Here is an 18878-nt window from a genome sequence, read left to right as displayed (position 1 = left end):
ATGCTAGAATAAACCAAAACCAGATGCTAGATTAAAAACTGGATTAAATTGTGACACATCTCAACCTCAACCTTACTTGGTTTTTTTACAAATATAATTTAATCAGCGTTAAATATATTCCAAGACCCTGTTTGATTTACATTTCATATTGAAGGTCAGACACTGACAGACTGACTCAAGTAGTCTACACCTCAGGTTTAGACTTAAATTTAAACACAGAAAATGCATTGTATAGACTTTTCATACAGGCACTGTAGTCTGAATTATTGCTTAATAATCTTTCATCTTTAGAGAACGTGCTGTCTGGAGGATTCACACAGATTATCACTCCATCCTGAATTCAACATTTTCTTCTTTAAAGTTTGATCGCATGTAGTAAATGTATGCTATAAAATTGTACATCAAGTTCTCACATTCATGTATTGCTTCATACAATCAACATCTGAAACCTGTCTGTGGGATAGTAAAATGACTTACTCTATACACAGGCCGCAGATCAGTATGGTAATTTCTGACAGAACAGTACCCTAAGTTTATAAATCAAACCCTCAGCCCCAATGTAAACGTCTGACCTGCCTTCATAAACAAAGTAACCAATTTATATCGAATTTTACTCAGGATCAGTCCATAGATAATAGGGTTTAGAATAGGGGGCATCATGAGAAACTGTATGGCCATGAAGTTCCTTAAATTCTGTGGCACGGAGGCTGATCCATACCTCGAGTACATAGTGTCAAAAAGCAAAGCAGCTGTAACATTAACCAAACACAATAAATGTGGTACACATGTCTGTGTAAACTTTTTCCTGCCTTCTTTTGACTTCATGGCTGAGTTCACGAGCCTCACATAAGTGCACACGATGAAAAGAACGTGCACACAATAGAAGGCAATAATAATCAATCCAACAACATTGTTTGCGGCCGTTGAACTGCAAGCAAGTTTCACAATCGACCAGTTCTCACAATAGAGTTTCTGTATGTGGGAGCCACACAGTGTCAATTTGGATGTCAGAGTTAGAACTGCAACCTCACAGCCAAGTGGAATGAGCCATGACAAACTGATTAACACAGCTATCCTCCGCATAGACATTACAGAGTGATACACCAGGGGTCGACATATAGCCATATATCTGTCATAAGCCATAAGAGCCAGAATAGAGAAATCAATAGTTGCATAGGTGTATATAACAAAGACCTGCAGAAAGCATCCTACATATGAAATTACATGGACATCAGACAGAAGATCAAAAGCAAATTTAGGGTAAAAGGCTGCAGTCCCATAAAGTCCATTGATACACAGGTTACACAAAAACATGTACATGGGTTCATGTAGGTTCTGATCCAGTATTATGGTTAAAACGAGAGACACATTTACGACCACAATTAGACAATAACATAGTAAAGTGAGAGCGAAAAGAGTGAATCTGTAGTTCACAGTCGCACTGAAGCCTGAAAGTGAAAACACAAGTATAGTGGATGTGTTACTCATTCTGCAATAATATTAAAAAACCTAAACCTGTAAACGTTGCTAACAGCATTTACAAGACATGGTTGAAGTGCTCATTGTTAGACAGGAAGGCATCTTCTTTAGTCTCACACTGTAGGTTAGCCAGTGTGTTTGTGTTAATTCAGCTGTGGATTTATGATAGTGAGACACCTCTGCGCTGATGCAGGTGTGTCATTGGTCGGCAGCTTAAAAAAACAAAACAAAAAGCAAATAAATAAGGTGATGACGTAAAGAAATTAATTCAAAAAGCTGGAGTTTTTTTTTAACCAGTTTTAATGGTATGTCACGTATAAGGAATGGACATTCATATAGAATTAAATAAAACCATGAAGAAATAAATAAATAAATTAATAAAACAGTCAATAAATATGCCATTGAATGCAAAAGTTAAAAAAAAACATAAATGTAGTCATTTATTAACTTATAAAAAGTGACTTCAATTGTTTTTTTGCTTTTATAATTAGCTACCTTTATCAATATTTCTCATCTTTGTTTTTCTATTTCATTGTCTTGAAATGCTCTTTATCTTCCTTCACGCAACCTCAGATACTCAAATGCATCTTTAATCGTTGTAACTAGTTCTAGATTAATTCACAAAGGTGATAGAGCCTTTGCAGTGAGGTCCAAGAGATAACCTGCATGAGGAGATCAGGTCTCCCAAATACATTAATAAATACATAAATACATTTTCAAAATGGAAAATTTGAAGGGAAAGTTATTAAAAAAAAAGGATAAAGATAAACACAGAAGCTAATTAAACCAGAATCATCAATTTATGCTACATTTTATGAATTAAAGAAACATCATATATAAATTGGCATTTTGCCAGTTTATGTATAATCCATGTTTGTATCTATGCTCATCTATTTGATGCAGTCCTTCTGTTTATATCATGCACCTTCTGTCACTTTCCTGACAGAGAAATGTTATAGACAAAGTCTATAACAAGTGTTTAGGTTAGGTCCAATTTTGTGTGCCCACCTAATTGGTTGCAATTGGTTGAATTAGCCATCTAAACAGCAAAATACTCATTTGACTGTGCAGGAGCTACATCTTTATTTTTAAGATAACAAACCCCCAGGTGAAAGTCCTGTGACTAATACATTGCTCCACACCGACCTCCTCTCTGCATGGACCTAATGGCTCATTATACGTCACCTTCCTGGAGGAAAGGTTGCTATTCATGCTAAACTGTTCGGTGGTCCTTCATTATCCCCCTCTTCCAGAGAACCCCTGCATGGTCGCATACAAGTCATGTAGTCAGTTAACCCCCACCTGCTCCCCACACTTTTGTTGCATTTCTTAAACATGAGAGCTGCACTACAATATTGCTTTTTTTATACCAACAATGGATCAAATGACAGAAAATGTTCAGTAGTTGAAGAACCGGATATTTCTGTGTGGAGTTCCTGAAAATCCAATCAAAGCTCAAAGCAATGAATATTGGACTTCAATTGTTAGGCAGACACTGTTTACTTGCTCACTATATTAACTCTAAAAGGGGATCATATTTCACTTTGTTGTGATGTTGTTTTTACTACTGCATATGTACAAGGTTGGATGACGTATTTTTTGGCTTCAGAAGGAGGGACATGAAGTGTGATCAGTTGCCTCAAGTCACATAACTTAAGGCACTGTCAGTTGTGGCTAAAGACTAAACATTGATGAATAAAACGAAAATAAATAAAATGTTATATCATGACATATTAAAATGTTCTGCTGACAGTCACTGACAGTAATGTAAAGATGTATTTTTTTGTTTACATAAGCTCCACCATAGAACGAGCACCATTAAAACAGTTGCAGTGAAAAAGAAAAACAGCCTAACACAACCTGGTAAACTCCAGAAATACTGAAAAATGATATACAGTAGTTTCAATACTTGTGTCAATGTATTTCATCTTCACACCTGTCAATAATAAAAATCAACAGCACCACAGCAAACATCCTTAAGAATGACAAAGTTTAATCAACACCTCTCTGAAGAGTTCACATCTGATACCAGTGGGTTTCTTTACAATCAACCAGTGCAGGCCACATGTCTAACTATTTCTTCTCCATGTTTTACAACTGGAAATTGATGATCACTTTTTTTTTGTTTATGAGATAAAATAGCCGGCCTTGAAACACAACTTCACAATGTATCAGCCTAATCCTTTAACCTGTTTGTTGTCTGTAAACAAACGTAAAAAAATCTTGCGAACGTGAGTCAGTTTAAGTCCGTAAATAATAGGGTTGAGAATAGGTGGAAACATGAGAAATTGTATGGCCATGAAGTTCTTAACGCTTTGCGATACAGAGCTTGATCCATATCTAGCGTACATGAGGTCGAACAGCAGAGCAGCTGAGACATTAAGCAAACATAATAAATGTGGCACACATGTCTGCATAAACTTCCTCCTCCCCTCTCTTGACTTTAAAACGGATTTTATCAGGTACACATATGAACACAAAATGAAAAGATCATGCCCTAAATAGAAAAATATGACAATAAATCCAACAATATTATTTGTTGTTATTGAATTGCATGAGAGTTTGAGGATTGACCAATTCTCACAGTACAGTTTTTCTATTTGGGAGCCACATAATTCCAGTCGAGAGGTCATTATCATCACAATAGTCTGACAGAGGAAAGGTACAAGTATGGATAAACACACGAAAACAACAACCCTATGTTTAGTCATAACAGCGTGATACTCCAGTGGTCGACATATAGCCACATATCTGTCATAGGCCATCAGGGCTAGAATAGAAAACTCTGTCGCCGCATACGAGTATATAACAAAGACCTGTAACAGGCAACCAGCATAGGATATGACATGAACATAAGACAACAGATCAAAAAGAAATTTAGGATAAAAGGCTGTTGTCCCATAAACACTATTAATGCACAAATTACATAGGAAGATGTACATGGGCTCGTGAAGTTTTTCCTCCAATATGATAGTGACAATAAGAGCACCATTAACAAGCAAAATCAGAATGTAACACAACAAGGTGAAAGAGAAAAGAGTGACCCTCTGCTTTGTTGTTGTGTCATTTAATCCTGATAAAGAAAAAACACTTAAATTGGTTGCACTAATCATCGTTTACTTGATTAAAATGTCAGCTGTCTCGTCCTCGACTTGGTTCTTCTCAGATGTTTACCATATTTCAGAGGAGAACACAATGATTAAAATAACTCACCACTGGTCCAACAAACAATATAACTGCTTTTATTCTTTGTTGAGCAATGTTACTGTCCAATCAGCTATCAGAATTTGCTAAAGCTCTAGAGTTTAATAACCCCCCGATTAAGCTATGTGCTTCCACGAGTTTCTATCCTGATTACAGCAATGTTGCCTGGCAAACAGAAAGAAAATAAATGTGTTATTTCGAACAGCCAATATAGGGCGGCTGTAGCTCAGTAGGTAAAGCTGGTCAGCTGGTCAGAGGGTTCAAATCCCACCTCCCCCGGGCTGAACTGAGCTGCATGTCAAAGTGTCCTTGAGCAAAATACTATTCCCCAAATTGCTCATGATGCGCAGTTGGTACCTTGCATGCACCCTCTGCCATCATTGAAGGGCCTGCAATGAGTTGGCGACTTGCCCTCGCCCAGAGACAGCTGGGATTGGCTCCAGCAACACCCCCGCGACCCCTTAAAAGGTATAATGCGGTTACAGGCAATGGAGAACAGACAATATAATGCCTTGCGGCCAATTTGCAATACTGAAATAACCAAACCATGTCCGAACAGCAAGTCAATTCTCACTCTCACTCAAAAGTTGTCCCACACTAATTTTGACCCTTGAGGTAGCCTACCCCTAACTAAACCCTGCTAAATTCCCCTTTAGCCTAGAGGTATTATAGAAGGTCAGGGTGGTGGAGTGGGTCATATGTAGCGCTGGGGGTTCATGTCCTGAGTGTTATGAAATGTCAACATGGAATTGTTTATTAGTAATATAGTGTGAGTTCACTTACATAAACTCCATAACAATTAGGCTGAACATTTTTTTAACACAAAGCAAGGTGTTTTCCTAAAACAAACATAGTAGTTTTAGTGCTGAAACTAAACTAAACCATGACCATTTGACATAATTTGAAAGTCGCAACGTTGCAAAGTTTTTTTTAATTTTGGGGTCTAACTCTGGGACTGTGAAGCCCTTTGAGAGTAAAACTGACACTAGAGAGGTAAGTAGGGCCCAACTGTTTGATGCTTATGGCCGCTAACTAAGCTGCTGTATTTGACAAGGTGGGAGTGTTGCCATAGAAACCTTACCATTCCTTAGACAGGTCAAGGGGCATGATTTATCTATAGAAAGGTTTATGATAGCAGAGAGATTGCCAATGCGTGGTTATTTGTAAGACTAGTGGAGTTCAGATCAAGCCGATGGGGGCAGATACAAATACAATTTAGATGATATTGGCTCTTTGCTAGGGGGAGTGTAGAAATATAAAACAGCTTAAAGGTACATTAGGTCAGCAGACTGAGTAGATTTATGACAGCACAGCCTAACACCGACTGCAAGGCACAATGATCACCCAGTACATCATTTCACTAGCAAGGACCGTCAACAAGATGCGTTAAACGATTTATCATGAAAGAAAAAGAAAACAAAATGTTGAAGATCTTGGTCCTACGAAGGAGAGGAAAGAAAAGAAGAAACAGGGAGAGAGAAATGGGGTGGGGGGGCGGGGTGCACAATACGAGAGCGAAGAAGAGGTAAGGGTCAGGTGGTTATTTATGGAATATTGGAAGTTGGCGCTGTTGAGGTGTGGTCCTACTCCTGAAACTTCGCCAGATAATTAAACCTTAAACAATTAACATGAATACCGGGCTTCCATTGGGCCACTGGCACATATCTCCATTTTTATTGATAATTGAGATCTCCATTACAGATAGGAACACAAATAAGTACTGGTAATCAGCTTCTTACCACATTTTTATTAGTTCGTGGGCAAATATACAATTTGTTCCCAGGTTTTAATTAAAATGTGGGCATGATTTAAGTGTATACAGACAGCCAATTAATAAGACCTGCCTTGTTTATCGGAGTATTGAGTAATTGAAAACATCAATTCTAAAGGACTGTGAGTCAGCAGTTTTGGAAATACATAGAGGCTGCATAATGTGTTGTGCCAGTGTTTTCGGGGGGTCTGTAAAACAAACAGCCAGCAGGAGTGCAGAAACAGAAACAGAAACTTGTGAGCTGTAGTGTCCTCATTAACATCACATCACACACATCAACCTCTTTCGCTGTTGCAGTCCTTCCTGCCTTGCTGATTGCCACATTGTCGCTTCACCTCCTGAGCTGGTCTTTCCTGCCAGAATGTCCCTGGGCAATGCAGAGTGCAAAGAATAGGTGTCCAGTCTGTTGTACTTACTGTCTTGTCTCGTGCATACAAATTAACCAAAAAGTGTGAACGAATTGTACGTCGGACCTACGAATCAATCAAAATGTGGGGGAAAAATTGTATCTTGTGCAAATACTGTCCATTCAATTATTACAGTGAGCAAGTGCTCATGAAAACACAGCCTTTATATCTGTATTTTTGGGGAGAGACATTTTTACTATTCAGTCCGGTCTCACAGCAACTTAAAACCATCTTGCATTGACAGCCTGAGGCCAGAATACATTTATGTTCCACCCTAATAATATAAGACTAGGAGGTCTGCTCTGTCTTTGGGAAGCAGTCAAGTATTGGTACTTCACACTCAGAAGCAGGATGGATGGGTCAAACATACCCAAACTCTCACCCAAGAGACTACTGTGTTCTTTGTGAAAGCAAAAATCAACGTTGACTTATTTTGACATACATGATGTATTCACAACATTTAAAATGTGGCAACAAATTTTTGGTACAATGTTTTTTCGCTGCAGTTGCTCCCAACGTCATCACTGGCAAACATTGCTGACATAAATTCATCCCCACTGTTGTGCCAGTGCAGGAATGTTGCCATAGACACCAGTTTTAGAGACCCATGTATGCTGCAAAATACATAATAGGCTTAATGCACATTGTGAGGACTCTTTTGACAAGGCCTTGAGTGTAAATGATGTTCATGTATATGTGAAAGGCCAGTACTTGAGGTTAAAGGTCTTTTTAGCTGCAGCTCAGCTAACCTGATATTCTAATCTGACCAATTACAGCTGTTGTTTACACTAAAAAATGTTTTATATGAAGAACTGTCTTTCAACTACATTTTTATGAGCTTATCGTGCACTAAAACAAGGCCTTTTAAAATTGGTATATAGTCACGGAGCCAAGAGAGGGCAACCTTTCTGCTTTTGGCCTACCATTTTTATCTAATTCAAATTTTAAGTCTTTGGAAATGCTAAATCTTCATATCACAACGCAAAATCATGAAAGCCACCTTTTTTCCAAGCATTTGTCATCCAGTATCAAACATAACAGCCATCTGTGTAGAGGGAGTTTGCACATAGTTACAGTTTGTGTTGGATGGAATGAAAGCAGGTCCCAGAGCACCACATCAACACTAGATTGATGTCCTGGGGATACAGAGATATACTGGACTAATGACCCTGAGGCCTAATCATCATGTTTACTCCACATTTATGTGTCTCTGTTACATTGCATCACAATAGATGGCCGTTACATCAGCAAATCTCATCAATAACAAGGTAATCTCATGTGTATGGACTTCATAAAAAACATCAGGTCTCATAGGAAATGCATTGGTTGGTGTCCTCAGTGTCATAGGTCACTGTTAAACTCATCACAGTGTTTGTGTGTCAAATTAGGACTTTAATGAAAATACTTATTTCTTTATTGGGTCTGGTGCGTATATGCACAATATCTTTGCTACTATCTGTAGTATCATGTAAGTACACTATTCAAATCTAAGTTTGGGTTTTTCAGATGATGTCTACCAGGTTGCACATTTTTGTGCCTTTATGCCCTAAGTACCTAACCTAAAGTGGCACTTTTATGATGCCTATACATACGAAAATAGATACGTCTGTTTCAAATCATATAACTGCTCAGAGGCAGCTCGGTCCTGCATGGACCTTCACTTTTACATTGCCATCGTCCAACTTACATCCAGTGTCTTCCCTGCTGTTTGGTATCAACTGTTTGTCTCTGTGCCCTGGCATAGTAACGTCATTCAGATGTTTAAAACTCTTCATCAACTCAACCTTTCCTCAAAAAGTTAATCCATTTTTTTTTTTCTTCTTGTCCTGTGGTCATGTCTCACTTTAAGAGTTGGCTACCCTGCCCCCTACAACTACTGGTGTTACTACTCCATTGGCCGGTAACTGCAAGCTATCAGAAAGGGTGCAAATACAGGGACGAAATGAACACAGAGTATGGACAGAAGGCTCCATCTGTATCCAAATAACTTTAAGTATAAATGAGCCTTTACTTCTGGGGTTAAAGCAACAAAAAAATCATCTGACTGAATGTATTTTTTTTTTTTATAAAATACAGGCCGAGACTAATTTTAAGTTGTAACATGGGTTTAAATTAGCTAAACCAAATTTTGTTAAGCAACTATTGCATTATTATTTTTGCCAACACTGTTGCCTAAGAGACCAAATGAAAAGTTGATGGCTTTGCATTGGTTAAAAGGCTGCCTCACAAATTCTAACAAGACAGGCTTAGAAACATAAATAAGGTTATAAATATTTAGATTGGACAGGCTGCATGAGATGTCCGTGCACTGTAGCCAATGGCATAGTGTCTCGGTCTCAGGACTCCGCCAAACCCTTTTGCTGATCTCGTCTTCGTTTGAGACTGAATTTGCATTGTAATCAGTTTAAATTTATTTACTTTAACTAACTAGCCTTTGAGACTGATGGGGCATCGAACACAGCAGTGGAATAATTTTCTGCTTATTGTGTTTTGCATAGTTTAACAAGGGTCAGGAAATTGCATTGTGCCTGCAGCCGCCAAATGTTTTAGCGAATTGCTTGAACCTTTCTGCAGAAAGGTTCTTTTTTTCCATGAAGAATCATTTTTTAAATCGTCATGTGTCAGTGGAATACCAGTGGAATAACAACAACAAACCAATCCAAGGATCGGTATACCAATCCAGGGATCAGTATATATCGCTGAGCAGCAATAGACATACCTTCGGCCACTTGTCGATCTCTGTGTTGCTGGTCAATTGAAGCCGCTAACCAGGTCACTTAACTTACATGTGTTTTGCAGTAGCTAGCGCATTTGCGCAGGCATGGTGACCCGATACCCGTAACACGTGCGAATACAAGGAGAAATCTCAGACAGGCTGTCCTGTACATCAATCAGGTGGCAGAGATTTGACTTGCCCCCCCCCCCCACCTCTATTTTTTCTCTTTGGATCTGCATCGAGCACATTCATGACTTTTTCAGAGCCGAGTTAAAAACTTGAATCCATGCTTTATTTGTCAGCAGGAGCTCTACTCAGCCTGTGAAAATCATTGTTTAATGTTTCCTGTAGCTCTGCAGGGAGCTTTCCAAATTATGACCTTCATAACCCTGTTTATGTAATCTTAATATTTTGGCTTGTTCTTGGAGACTACAGAATTTCCTATTTTTTTCACTAATTTAATATCCACTTTTAATATTCAGTTTGAAATTCACAAACATCTCTGTTCTTGGCAATTATGAGGACAGAGAATCAACAATGCACAGTGACAAGGTCCCTAATGTAAACAGAATGGGTCATTTGGCAGTAAAAGAGCTGGGTATTTCCCTCAGGAGTTGCTGGTGAACTGATATGGAAATTAAATTAAATCTTGATTTTCAGCTTGATATGATTTCCTTCCCTCATGTGGCCAAAAAAATGAATACAAGTACATAAGTTAACTATTACAGCTTCAAAACTACAAGGTTGTCTTTCTATGTTAGGACATTGCTGAATATAATATAGGAAAAATGTGCAGTTATGTTATTTTGGGCTATGTATTTTACAGGACTTGTGTAACATCAACATGAACCTATTTAATAACTGACAACATGAAGAGACGTTGATCTTTCTTTTTTTAACGGTATAATATGTAACATTTTCAAATTAAAATGTATAAAAAAAATAATAGACTTTATGTTAAAAGTTTGTTGGGTTACGTACCTAGATTATCCCCAACATAATCTATTCAAAGCAATTGCATTTCATTTTGTTGTTTGTATGTTTATCTATGGGAAATATCACGTGATACGTTAGATAGTGAGGAAGGAAGTTGGCAAATGTGAATAAAAATAAAGTGAGTAAATCTATAATGCATCACTCGATCTGTGACTAATTCTGCCTGAGGCACCTGAGTCACCTAAGTAACTCATATTGTAAACTGTAGGCTACAATCTAAGGAGTTGGCTCCTCTAATGCAGCCAAACCCACCTCTGTGAACTGTATAAAGTTCAGCTGAAGATGTTGTCTTGTTCAGTTGGTCACCTAGAGGCATTCACATCGTTGAGATACTGATCCTGGGTCATACTGTGCTGTTTTAATGTCCATATACTGCATGCCTAATGTTGTTCCTTGATTACTTATGTCTACATTCTGAAATGTTCTTACAGGTGACGAAAGGGACATTTATCAAATGGAATGATAAACCAGAATCTGATAATACAAGTTTTCTTTATATTTTTCAAAAACAATTTCAGCATCCATTAACCAACTAAGTGATGTTATTGTCCTTGATGATCATAACCTAATTAACGCCTGTGATTCTGACATGTGTTGTGAAACATGCTGTTGCACACTGCTATGCAGACATTAGTGTTGAGGGATTTTGCTCAGTTGTTGGGAAAATGATTTTAAACAAACTCAGGAAAATTGTCAAACTAGAACTAGAAACTGAAACGGTTTCATTCTAATACTTTAGTCAAAGTGTCTGCCTAACTATAAGAATTACAGAAAACTTAAATTTAGGTATAATCTTGGGCTGAGGCATTATTCAAAAGGATAAAAGACTACAAAGCTATTTTCGCTGCTACTTATTGTGTTTCACATTGTGGCACTCACATTACACAAAAAAGAAATGGAGAACTCAACTGAAGTTGTGTCTTTTGTGCTGGCAGCCTATGGTAATATTAGAGATTTAAAATACCTGTATTTCACCATAATGCTGTTATGGTACCTCTCCATATGTGTGGCCAACACATTTCTTATTATGGTCATATTTCTGGACAAAAGGTTGCATGAGCCGATGTATATATTACTATGTAATTTGTTTGTGAATGAAATAGGTGGCAGCACAGCGCTGTATCCTCTTTTGCTAACGCAGATGTTTTCAGACACCCATGAAGTGACCCTGCCATGGTGTTTTCTGCAGATGTGTTATTTGTATATATGTGGTTCTGTTGAGTTTTGCAGTTTCGCAGCAATGGCCTATGACAGATATGTTGCTATCTGTTATCCTTTACACTACAATGTTATTATGAACACAGGAAGAGTAGCTATAATCATTCTGCTTGTATGGATGTATTCATTTGTTAATTGTATGTTTGCATTTTCATTTGTCATCCGTTTGAAATTGTGTGGAAATGTCATTGACAAAGTGTTTTGTGACCACCACTTGATAATTAAACTTGCATGTTCAGTATCAGTACTTAACAGCATATCTGACCTGCTTTTTGCCTTTGTGACTATGGTTATGCCATTTGGTCTCATTTCAGTTTCTTACATGAAGATTTTGGCCGTTTGTCTCAATACCACGAAGGACAACAAGCAAAAAGCGATATCCACCTGCACACCTCAGCTTGTCTCACTATCAAACATGTTTGTCGGCTGCATTTTTCACTTTGTTGATCCCAGAATTGATACAGCACATGTACCGGATAAAGTACGCATTATTTTATCCGTCTATCTCCTGATTTGTCAACCAGTTATCACCCCCTTCATATATGGATTTAACCAAACAAATATAAGACAATCATGTAAAAGATTTCTGTTGTCAAAAAATAAATAGTTTTCACCATGTCACAAGTGTCTCTGTAGAGCAAGGACAATATTATGTTTGTGAGTGTGATTTAAAATGTATCGACAGCCTCACTCTCTGTCCGAGGTGATAGCGGGGAGATGGAGTAGAAATGGGTTGATACCACTTTTTTAAGTCTGGTACTGATAAGACAACATTGAGTGTCTGCCAACACCGACATCAATCCAATACAACCTCTCACCTCTCAACAAGGCCATAGATAATACAGCTGTTTGGAAGCACTTTGCTTAACCTAGACATTTAAAAAGATTCTTAAACAGTAGAAAAAATAGTCTACTTCGGACGAAATACAAAGACAACATCATGAATTAGGTTTGCAGTAGTGCTGCTTCTCTTTATTTTGACTTTCGGCATTTTCCCCTGCAGTACTATCGGAGAATCACAGCTTACAAATTGGCTACACTAATTCAGTAACAAACACGTTTCATTTACTATAACTTCTTCAAAATAAAAGCCCCCCTTTATATAGTCACTTAAATGTTTTTATAATGAAGCAGCATTACGGGAACTGTTCTGTCTTCACCAGCAGTGACTAAACATGACTCCTGAAACAGCTGTGTTGTGTCCACAGACTGTGTGGAAAAGTTACTTGGGGTGAAAAACGACAGAGAATCCAGGCTAGTGTGGTATGAACTTTCCATAATAACGCAACAGCGACAGGAAAGACTTAAGTTCAGTGGTATTAGTTGGAACCGCTGCCTTGGCTATAGCCTCACATTTCTCCTGTAATGGGTGAATTCCCTCTGCATTAATGACATGTCCCAAATATGACACACTGTGCTGAAAAAAAGCATTGCTTCGTTAACCCTGAGGTTGTGAATATGTCATCCAAATAACAGATTACGCCATCTAGGCCCTGCCGAAGTTGATCCATCAACTTTTGAAATATTGCAGGTGCGCTAGCTACACCATAAGGAAGCCGATTTACTCGGAACAGCCCTTAGTGTGTGTTTATGGTCAAGTACCGTTTGGAATTCTCTTCTAGTTCTACTTGTTGATAAGCTTGCCACAAGTCAAGCTTGGTGAATTTCTCACCTCCTGCTAGTTTAGTGAACCAGTCCTGTGGTTTTGGTATGGGGTACTAATCTACCTCAAGCCAGGGATTGATAGACACTTTATAGTCCCCACAGATCCTTATTGATTGATCAATTTTAGGGATGTGTACAGTGGGCGAAGCCCATTTGGCGTAACTAACAGGTGTAATAACCCCATCAGACTCCATTTTATTTAGTTGGACTTCAACCGCCTCCCTAAGTGCATAAGGCACAGAGTGTGGTTTGCAAAACTTAGGAACAGCTCCTGCCATGACATGGAGTTTAAAACTCTTTTCACCGTAAGTAATTCCCATCCTCGTCGCCATTATGTCTGTTGTGACCACAGACTGTGTGGAAAAGTTACCTTGGGTGGAAAATGACAGAGAATCCAGGCTAGCGAACGATACCTAGGGCCGATCCCAGCTTACATTTGACGAGCAGCAAGTTACACCATGGACAACTCACAAGTTCACCACATGTATGACATATAAAGACAAACAGCCATTTGCACTCACACCTTATGGCAATTTAGTGCTACCAATTAACCTTATTCAGCAATGGAAAGCTCATATTGTGTACATGTACATGTGATGTTTTTTTTGTTTTGTTTTGTTGTTTGTTTGTTTTGAGGATTTTTATATTGTGTTGGCAACTTTGTCTCTTAGTTCAACCCAACCCACTTCGCTGTACGACAACTGTATAAAATTAAGCTGAGGTAACTGTCATGTTCAGTTGGGAGTTGAGCAGTAGCTGCCTGGAAGTCTTTACATCCATAAGATACCAATGATCTTGGATCACATGTGTTAGGTGTAAGGTGAATTAAAATTTTTGTTCATAATCTGCATGACGAAAGTTGCTCTCCGCTTACTGATATCTATGTCCTGATATTTCTCACAGATGACGAGACATTAATCAAATATGCTGCTTAACAAATATGAGATGTCAAAATGATTTTGTGCTTTTTTTAAAAAAAAAGTATTGGAACAGTTGTCTACATCATAATATTTTATCTAACTAAGTGATGTTATATTTCTTATTGACCATAATCCACTTAAATTTGTTAATTTTTGCACAGTTTTGTATGAAACATACAGTTTTAGTGTTACAGACTGGTATGCTGAGATCAGTGTGAAGAGATTTTGATCATAAAATTATTTTTGAAAGGTTTGGGCTTGGGTATTATTTAAAAGAATAATAGACAATACTATTACTGAGATACTTCTGCTAATCTCTGTGATTCACCGTGTGGCACAAACATTTCGCAAAATAGAAATGCAGAATTTTACAGAGGTCGTGTCTTTTGTGCTGGCAGCCTATGGGACTATTGGAGAGTTAAAATACTTGTATTTCAGCATAATGCTGTTATGGTACCTCTCCATATGTGTGGCCAACACATTTCTTATTATGGTCATATTTCTGGACAAAAGGTTGCATGAGCCGATGTATATATTACTGTGTAATTTGTTTGTGAATGAAATAGGTGGCAGCACCGCATTATATCCTCTTTTGCTAACACAGATGTTTTCAGACACCCATGAAGTGACCCTGCCGTGGTGTTTTCTGCAGATGTGTTATTTGTACACATGTGGTTCTGTTGAGTTTTGTAGTTTAGCAGCCATGGCCTATGACAGATATGTTGCTATCTGTAATCCTTTACACTACAATGTTATTATGAACACAGGAAGAGTAGCTATAATCATTCTGCTTGTATGGATGTATTCATTTGTTAATTGTATGTTTGCATTTTCATTCGTCATCCGTTTGAAATTGTGTGGAAATGTCATTGACAAAGTGTTTTGTGACCACCACTTGATAATTAAACTTGCATGTTCAGTATCAGTACTTAACAGCATATCTGACCTGCTTTTTGCCTTTGTGACTATGGTTATGCCATTTGGTCTCATTTCAGTCTCTTACATGAAGATTTTGGCCGTTTGTCTCAATACCACGAAGGACAACAAGCAAAAAGCGATATCCACCTGCACACCTCAGCTTGTCTCACTATCAAACATGTTTATCGGCTGCATTTTTCACTTTGTTGATTCCAGGTTTGATGTGGCGCGTGTACCGGATAAAGTACGCATTATTTTATCCGTGTATCTCCTGATTTGTCAACCAGTGATCACCCCCTTCATGTATGGATTCAACCAAACAAATATAAGACAATCATGTAAAAGATTTCTGTTGTCAAAAAATAAATAGTTTTCTCCATGTCGCAAGAGTCTCTGTAGAGCAAGGACAATATTATGTTTGTGAGTGTGATTTAAAATGTATAGACAAAAGTAACTTAGACAGTTGCAAACATCTTAAATATAGTGCAAACATTACAAACATGTGAAAAGTTGTTCTGAAATGCATTCTTTACTGTAACAACAGCTGAAGTTGCAAAAGATATTGTGAAGAGCATTCGTGATATACAACAAGAAGTTCATTTGACGGTCAACGTTCAGAAAAACTTTATTATTGCAATGCTTTGACATCACAAGTACATCTTAATACCTGTTTGAAACTGTCAAATGAGTACATTTGTATACATGTATGTATATATATCTATCTATAGATATACATATCTATCTATATCTATATATATCTATATATGTATATATATATATATATATCTATATATATATCTATATCTATATCTATATATATATAGATATATATATAATACATATATGGGAGAGAGAGAGAGAGAGAGAGAGAGACAGAGAGACAGAGAAAAAAATGTAGAGGATAGAATGAGAAGAACAGAGATTTTGCTGAGGGACCACAGAAATTGTTAATGATTTTAATCATCTTGAATGGGCCCACGAATTGGAGCCAATTTACGGGATTCAATTCTGAGAGCAACATCCTTACTCGACATCCTCTCTCTTTGTCCGACATGATACCAGTGAGCTGGAGTAGAAATGGGTTGATACCACTTTTTAAAGTCTGGTACTTGTTGTATTGTAAGAATGAAAAGAAAGCTAGCAGGGAAGCTAGTTCAGAGGAACGGTGTTTACTACTCAGAGGTCAGACACAAGTGCACAGAATAGCCGCGATGCATGGATTACATGGAGTGCCACTGCCACCTACTGGCATGATATATCTATGCAGACACACACGTATATACCACATATCCCTTTTTTAAGAATAATTCCTCATGAAAATACGAACAGATAGTGAATGTTTAGCTGCGTCAACACTTAAGTAGTAACCAACCTTGCATAGTAAGTGATTATGAAATTAAAAAAATAACTGAAATTAGCTTCTGAATATCCCAGTATTCCTGAAAATCCGTAAATAGTACTTTTCAGCTTAACCCTTATACGTCACCAACAGTGACACATTTGTACTTGTAAATTTCCAATCTTCTGTAATCTTGTGCTGACTGCAAAGAGCTTCACATGGAAAAATACATTTATTAAAATGTTCATAACATTATCAATTGTGAACTTGTAACAGTCCATAAATCAAGTTGGACACAAGTGTTAGTCCATGAGTCACACCACATTCTGCCACTTTTAAAAATACAGAGTTCAGGTGACAAATCTCCTAGCCATGCAGGCAGCTGAATCTGCCTGCGACTCCACTAGGGCCGGGGCAATGGTCGAACAGGCGGGGGGTCTGAAGGAGCTTATAAACATCCTCAGGCTGTACACAGGTATTGGTTGTTTGCACCTCAGGGAAGGGGAAACTTGCAGGGGACAGGTGAACAACGATCCATACTTCACCATCAGAAAGTTCGTAGGTTGCTGCGCCTTTCTGAGCAACAACCCGGAGGGGCCGTGTGAACTTGAAGTGTCCTTTCTTTATGATTCCTGGCTTTCTGATCCGAACATAGGAACCACACAGAAACTTTGGAGACCATGCCCCACGTCGTTCATCCACATAGCGCTTTATTTTGGCTTGTCTCAGAGACACAGTGTCTCTCACAGCTTCAGGCTGAGCAGATGCACGAGGCGAAGCAATGTTTTTGATGTTCAATTTGGTGCGGAATGGACGGCCATGTAGAAGTTCAGCAGGGGAGACGTGAGTCAATGCATGGGGAGTTGCTCTATAATTGAAGAGAAAGTTCATGACAAAGGGCTTCCATAATCAACCTTCAATGTCAGCTGTTTGCAGACAGTCCTTTAATACTCTGTTCCAACTCTCAACTTCTCCATTACTTTGCGGATAGTAGATGGAGCTGCGGAAGTGTGTAATGTCCTTAGCTGCTAAGAACGCCTCGAACCCAGCAGACACAAATGAAGGGCCGTTGTCAGTCACATGTTCAAGGGGGTTGCCTTCACAGCTGAAAACAGCAGTCAAGAATGCAATGACAGCAGTGGACGTCACATCTGAGGTAAATGCTACTTCAGGCCATTTACCGTAATAGTCCACCAATGTGATGGCAAAACGGCAGTCAGGTGGAGCAGAGTGGAATGGGCCCACAATATCCATGGCAAGTTATTCCCAGGCAGCATTGGGAAATAGGGCTGGGTATTGTTAAGAACCTCACGATTCGATTTGATTTAGATTCTTTAGGTTGCAATTCGATTCAATATCGATTCGATTCAATATTGACTTTAATGCTTCGATATCGATTCAGTAATAAGTAGTAATAAACAAATAATTTATTAGAGTAACTGCTGATAATTTTTTAATTAAAAAAGTCATCTTTAATTATAAATCTTTCCTCTAGGAAGTTCTAGTTCGAATTGAAATGTAAACAAAGGTACTCGATGTGTTTAGTTCTAAAAAAGTGCAACCATAGTTAAGCTGAGAAAGTGCCATTGTTTCTGGGACTGCATGGTACATTTTTGTCTGACATAAACATAGACATTACCGCCGTCCCTCTGCCCTCCGGCTAGACACGAGGGGGTAAACGTTGACACTGAACCCCCCTCTCTCCTCGGAGTAGAGTGCTACTCGCAGGCGCACGGTGCAGCGGCCAGGGTGAGACCGGCTGCGCTGGGAGTTTACAGTCTCCGAAAGAGCGGTGTGTCAGACATTGGTTACCCGCCTCCGTAGCTCCGACGGTGTTTCCGTGGCGGATCACCCTCCGACCCTCGAGCGAGGCGGGACCGAGAGGTCCGGCGAGGGACAGCGGGTGGTCGCTTGCCCGAATCGATTCGGAGGATTTTGTGAATCGATATTGAATTGGGAAAAGATATATTGCAATGCATTGATGAATCGATATTTTTACCCACCCCTATTGGGAAGGGGCACTGGTTGTAGTGGGGCAGCTCTGGTTATGGTTGTTTTGTCATGTTGGGTGGAGGTGGTGCATGACTTAATAGCAGCTTCAACATCCGAGTCCATACCAGGCCACCAATAGAGCTCCCTAAGTCTTTGTTTAGTCCTCACCATACCTTGGTGAGTGTCGTGGGCCAGCTATATGAGTTGTGGCTGAAGAGTCGGGGGAATCACAACTCAGTGAGGACCAAAACCT

At 38.7% G+C, this 18878-nt stretch overlaps 4 protein-coding genes across 4 annotated transcripts; 2 read left to right on the top strand and 2 right to left on the bottom strand.

Moving 5' to 3' along the window:
- Positions 1-540: 540 nt before the first annotated feature.
- Positions 541-1488, bottom strand: LOC115588173 (olfactory receptor 6N2-like). Its single transcript, XM_030428561.1, has one exon. The coding sequence runs from the start codon at positions 1486-1488 to the stop codon at positions 541-543; it is 948 nt and encodes a 315-aa protein (XP_030284421.1).
- Positions 1489-3650: 2162 nt separating this feature from the next.
- On the bottom strand, positions 3651-4598 carry LOC115588172 (putative gustatory receptor clone PTE03). Its single transcript, XM_030428560.1, has one exon. The coding sequence runs from the start codon at positions 4590-4592 to the stop codon at positions 3651-3653; it is 942 nt and encodes a 313-aa protein (XP_030284420.1). The 5' UTR covers positions 4593-4598.
- Positions 4599-11468: 6870 nt separating this feature from the next.
- LOC115588462 (olfactory receptor 1-like) lies at positions 11469-12398 on the top strand. Its single transcript, XM_030429087.1, has one exon. It carries the CDS (start codon positions 11469-11471, stop codon positions 12396-12398), a length of 930 nt encoding a protein of 309 aa, XP_030284947.1.
- Positions 12399-14734: 2336 nt separating this feature from the next.
- LOC115588171 (olfactory receptor 2K2-like) lies at positions 14735-15664 on the top strand. Its single transcript, XM_030428559.1, has one exon. The coding sequence runs from the start codon at positions 14735-14737 to the stop codon at positions 15662-15664; it is 930 nt and encodes a 309-aa protein (XP_030284419.1).
- The last annotated feature ends 3214 nt before the right edge of the window (positions 15665-18878 follow it).

This window comes from Sparus aurata, chromosome 9 (assembly GCF_900880675.1).
Source record: "Sparus aurata chromosome 9, fSpaAur1.1, whole genome shotgun sequence".
Lineage (NCBI taxonomy): Eukaryota > Metazoa > Chordata > Actinopteri > Spariformes > Sparidae > Sparus > Sparus aurata.
Note: the sequence above shows the minus strand (reverse complement) of the source record. Positions and strands in the feature narration are given on the sequence as shown.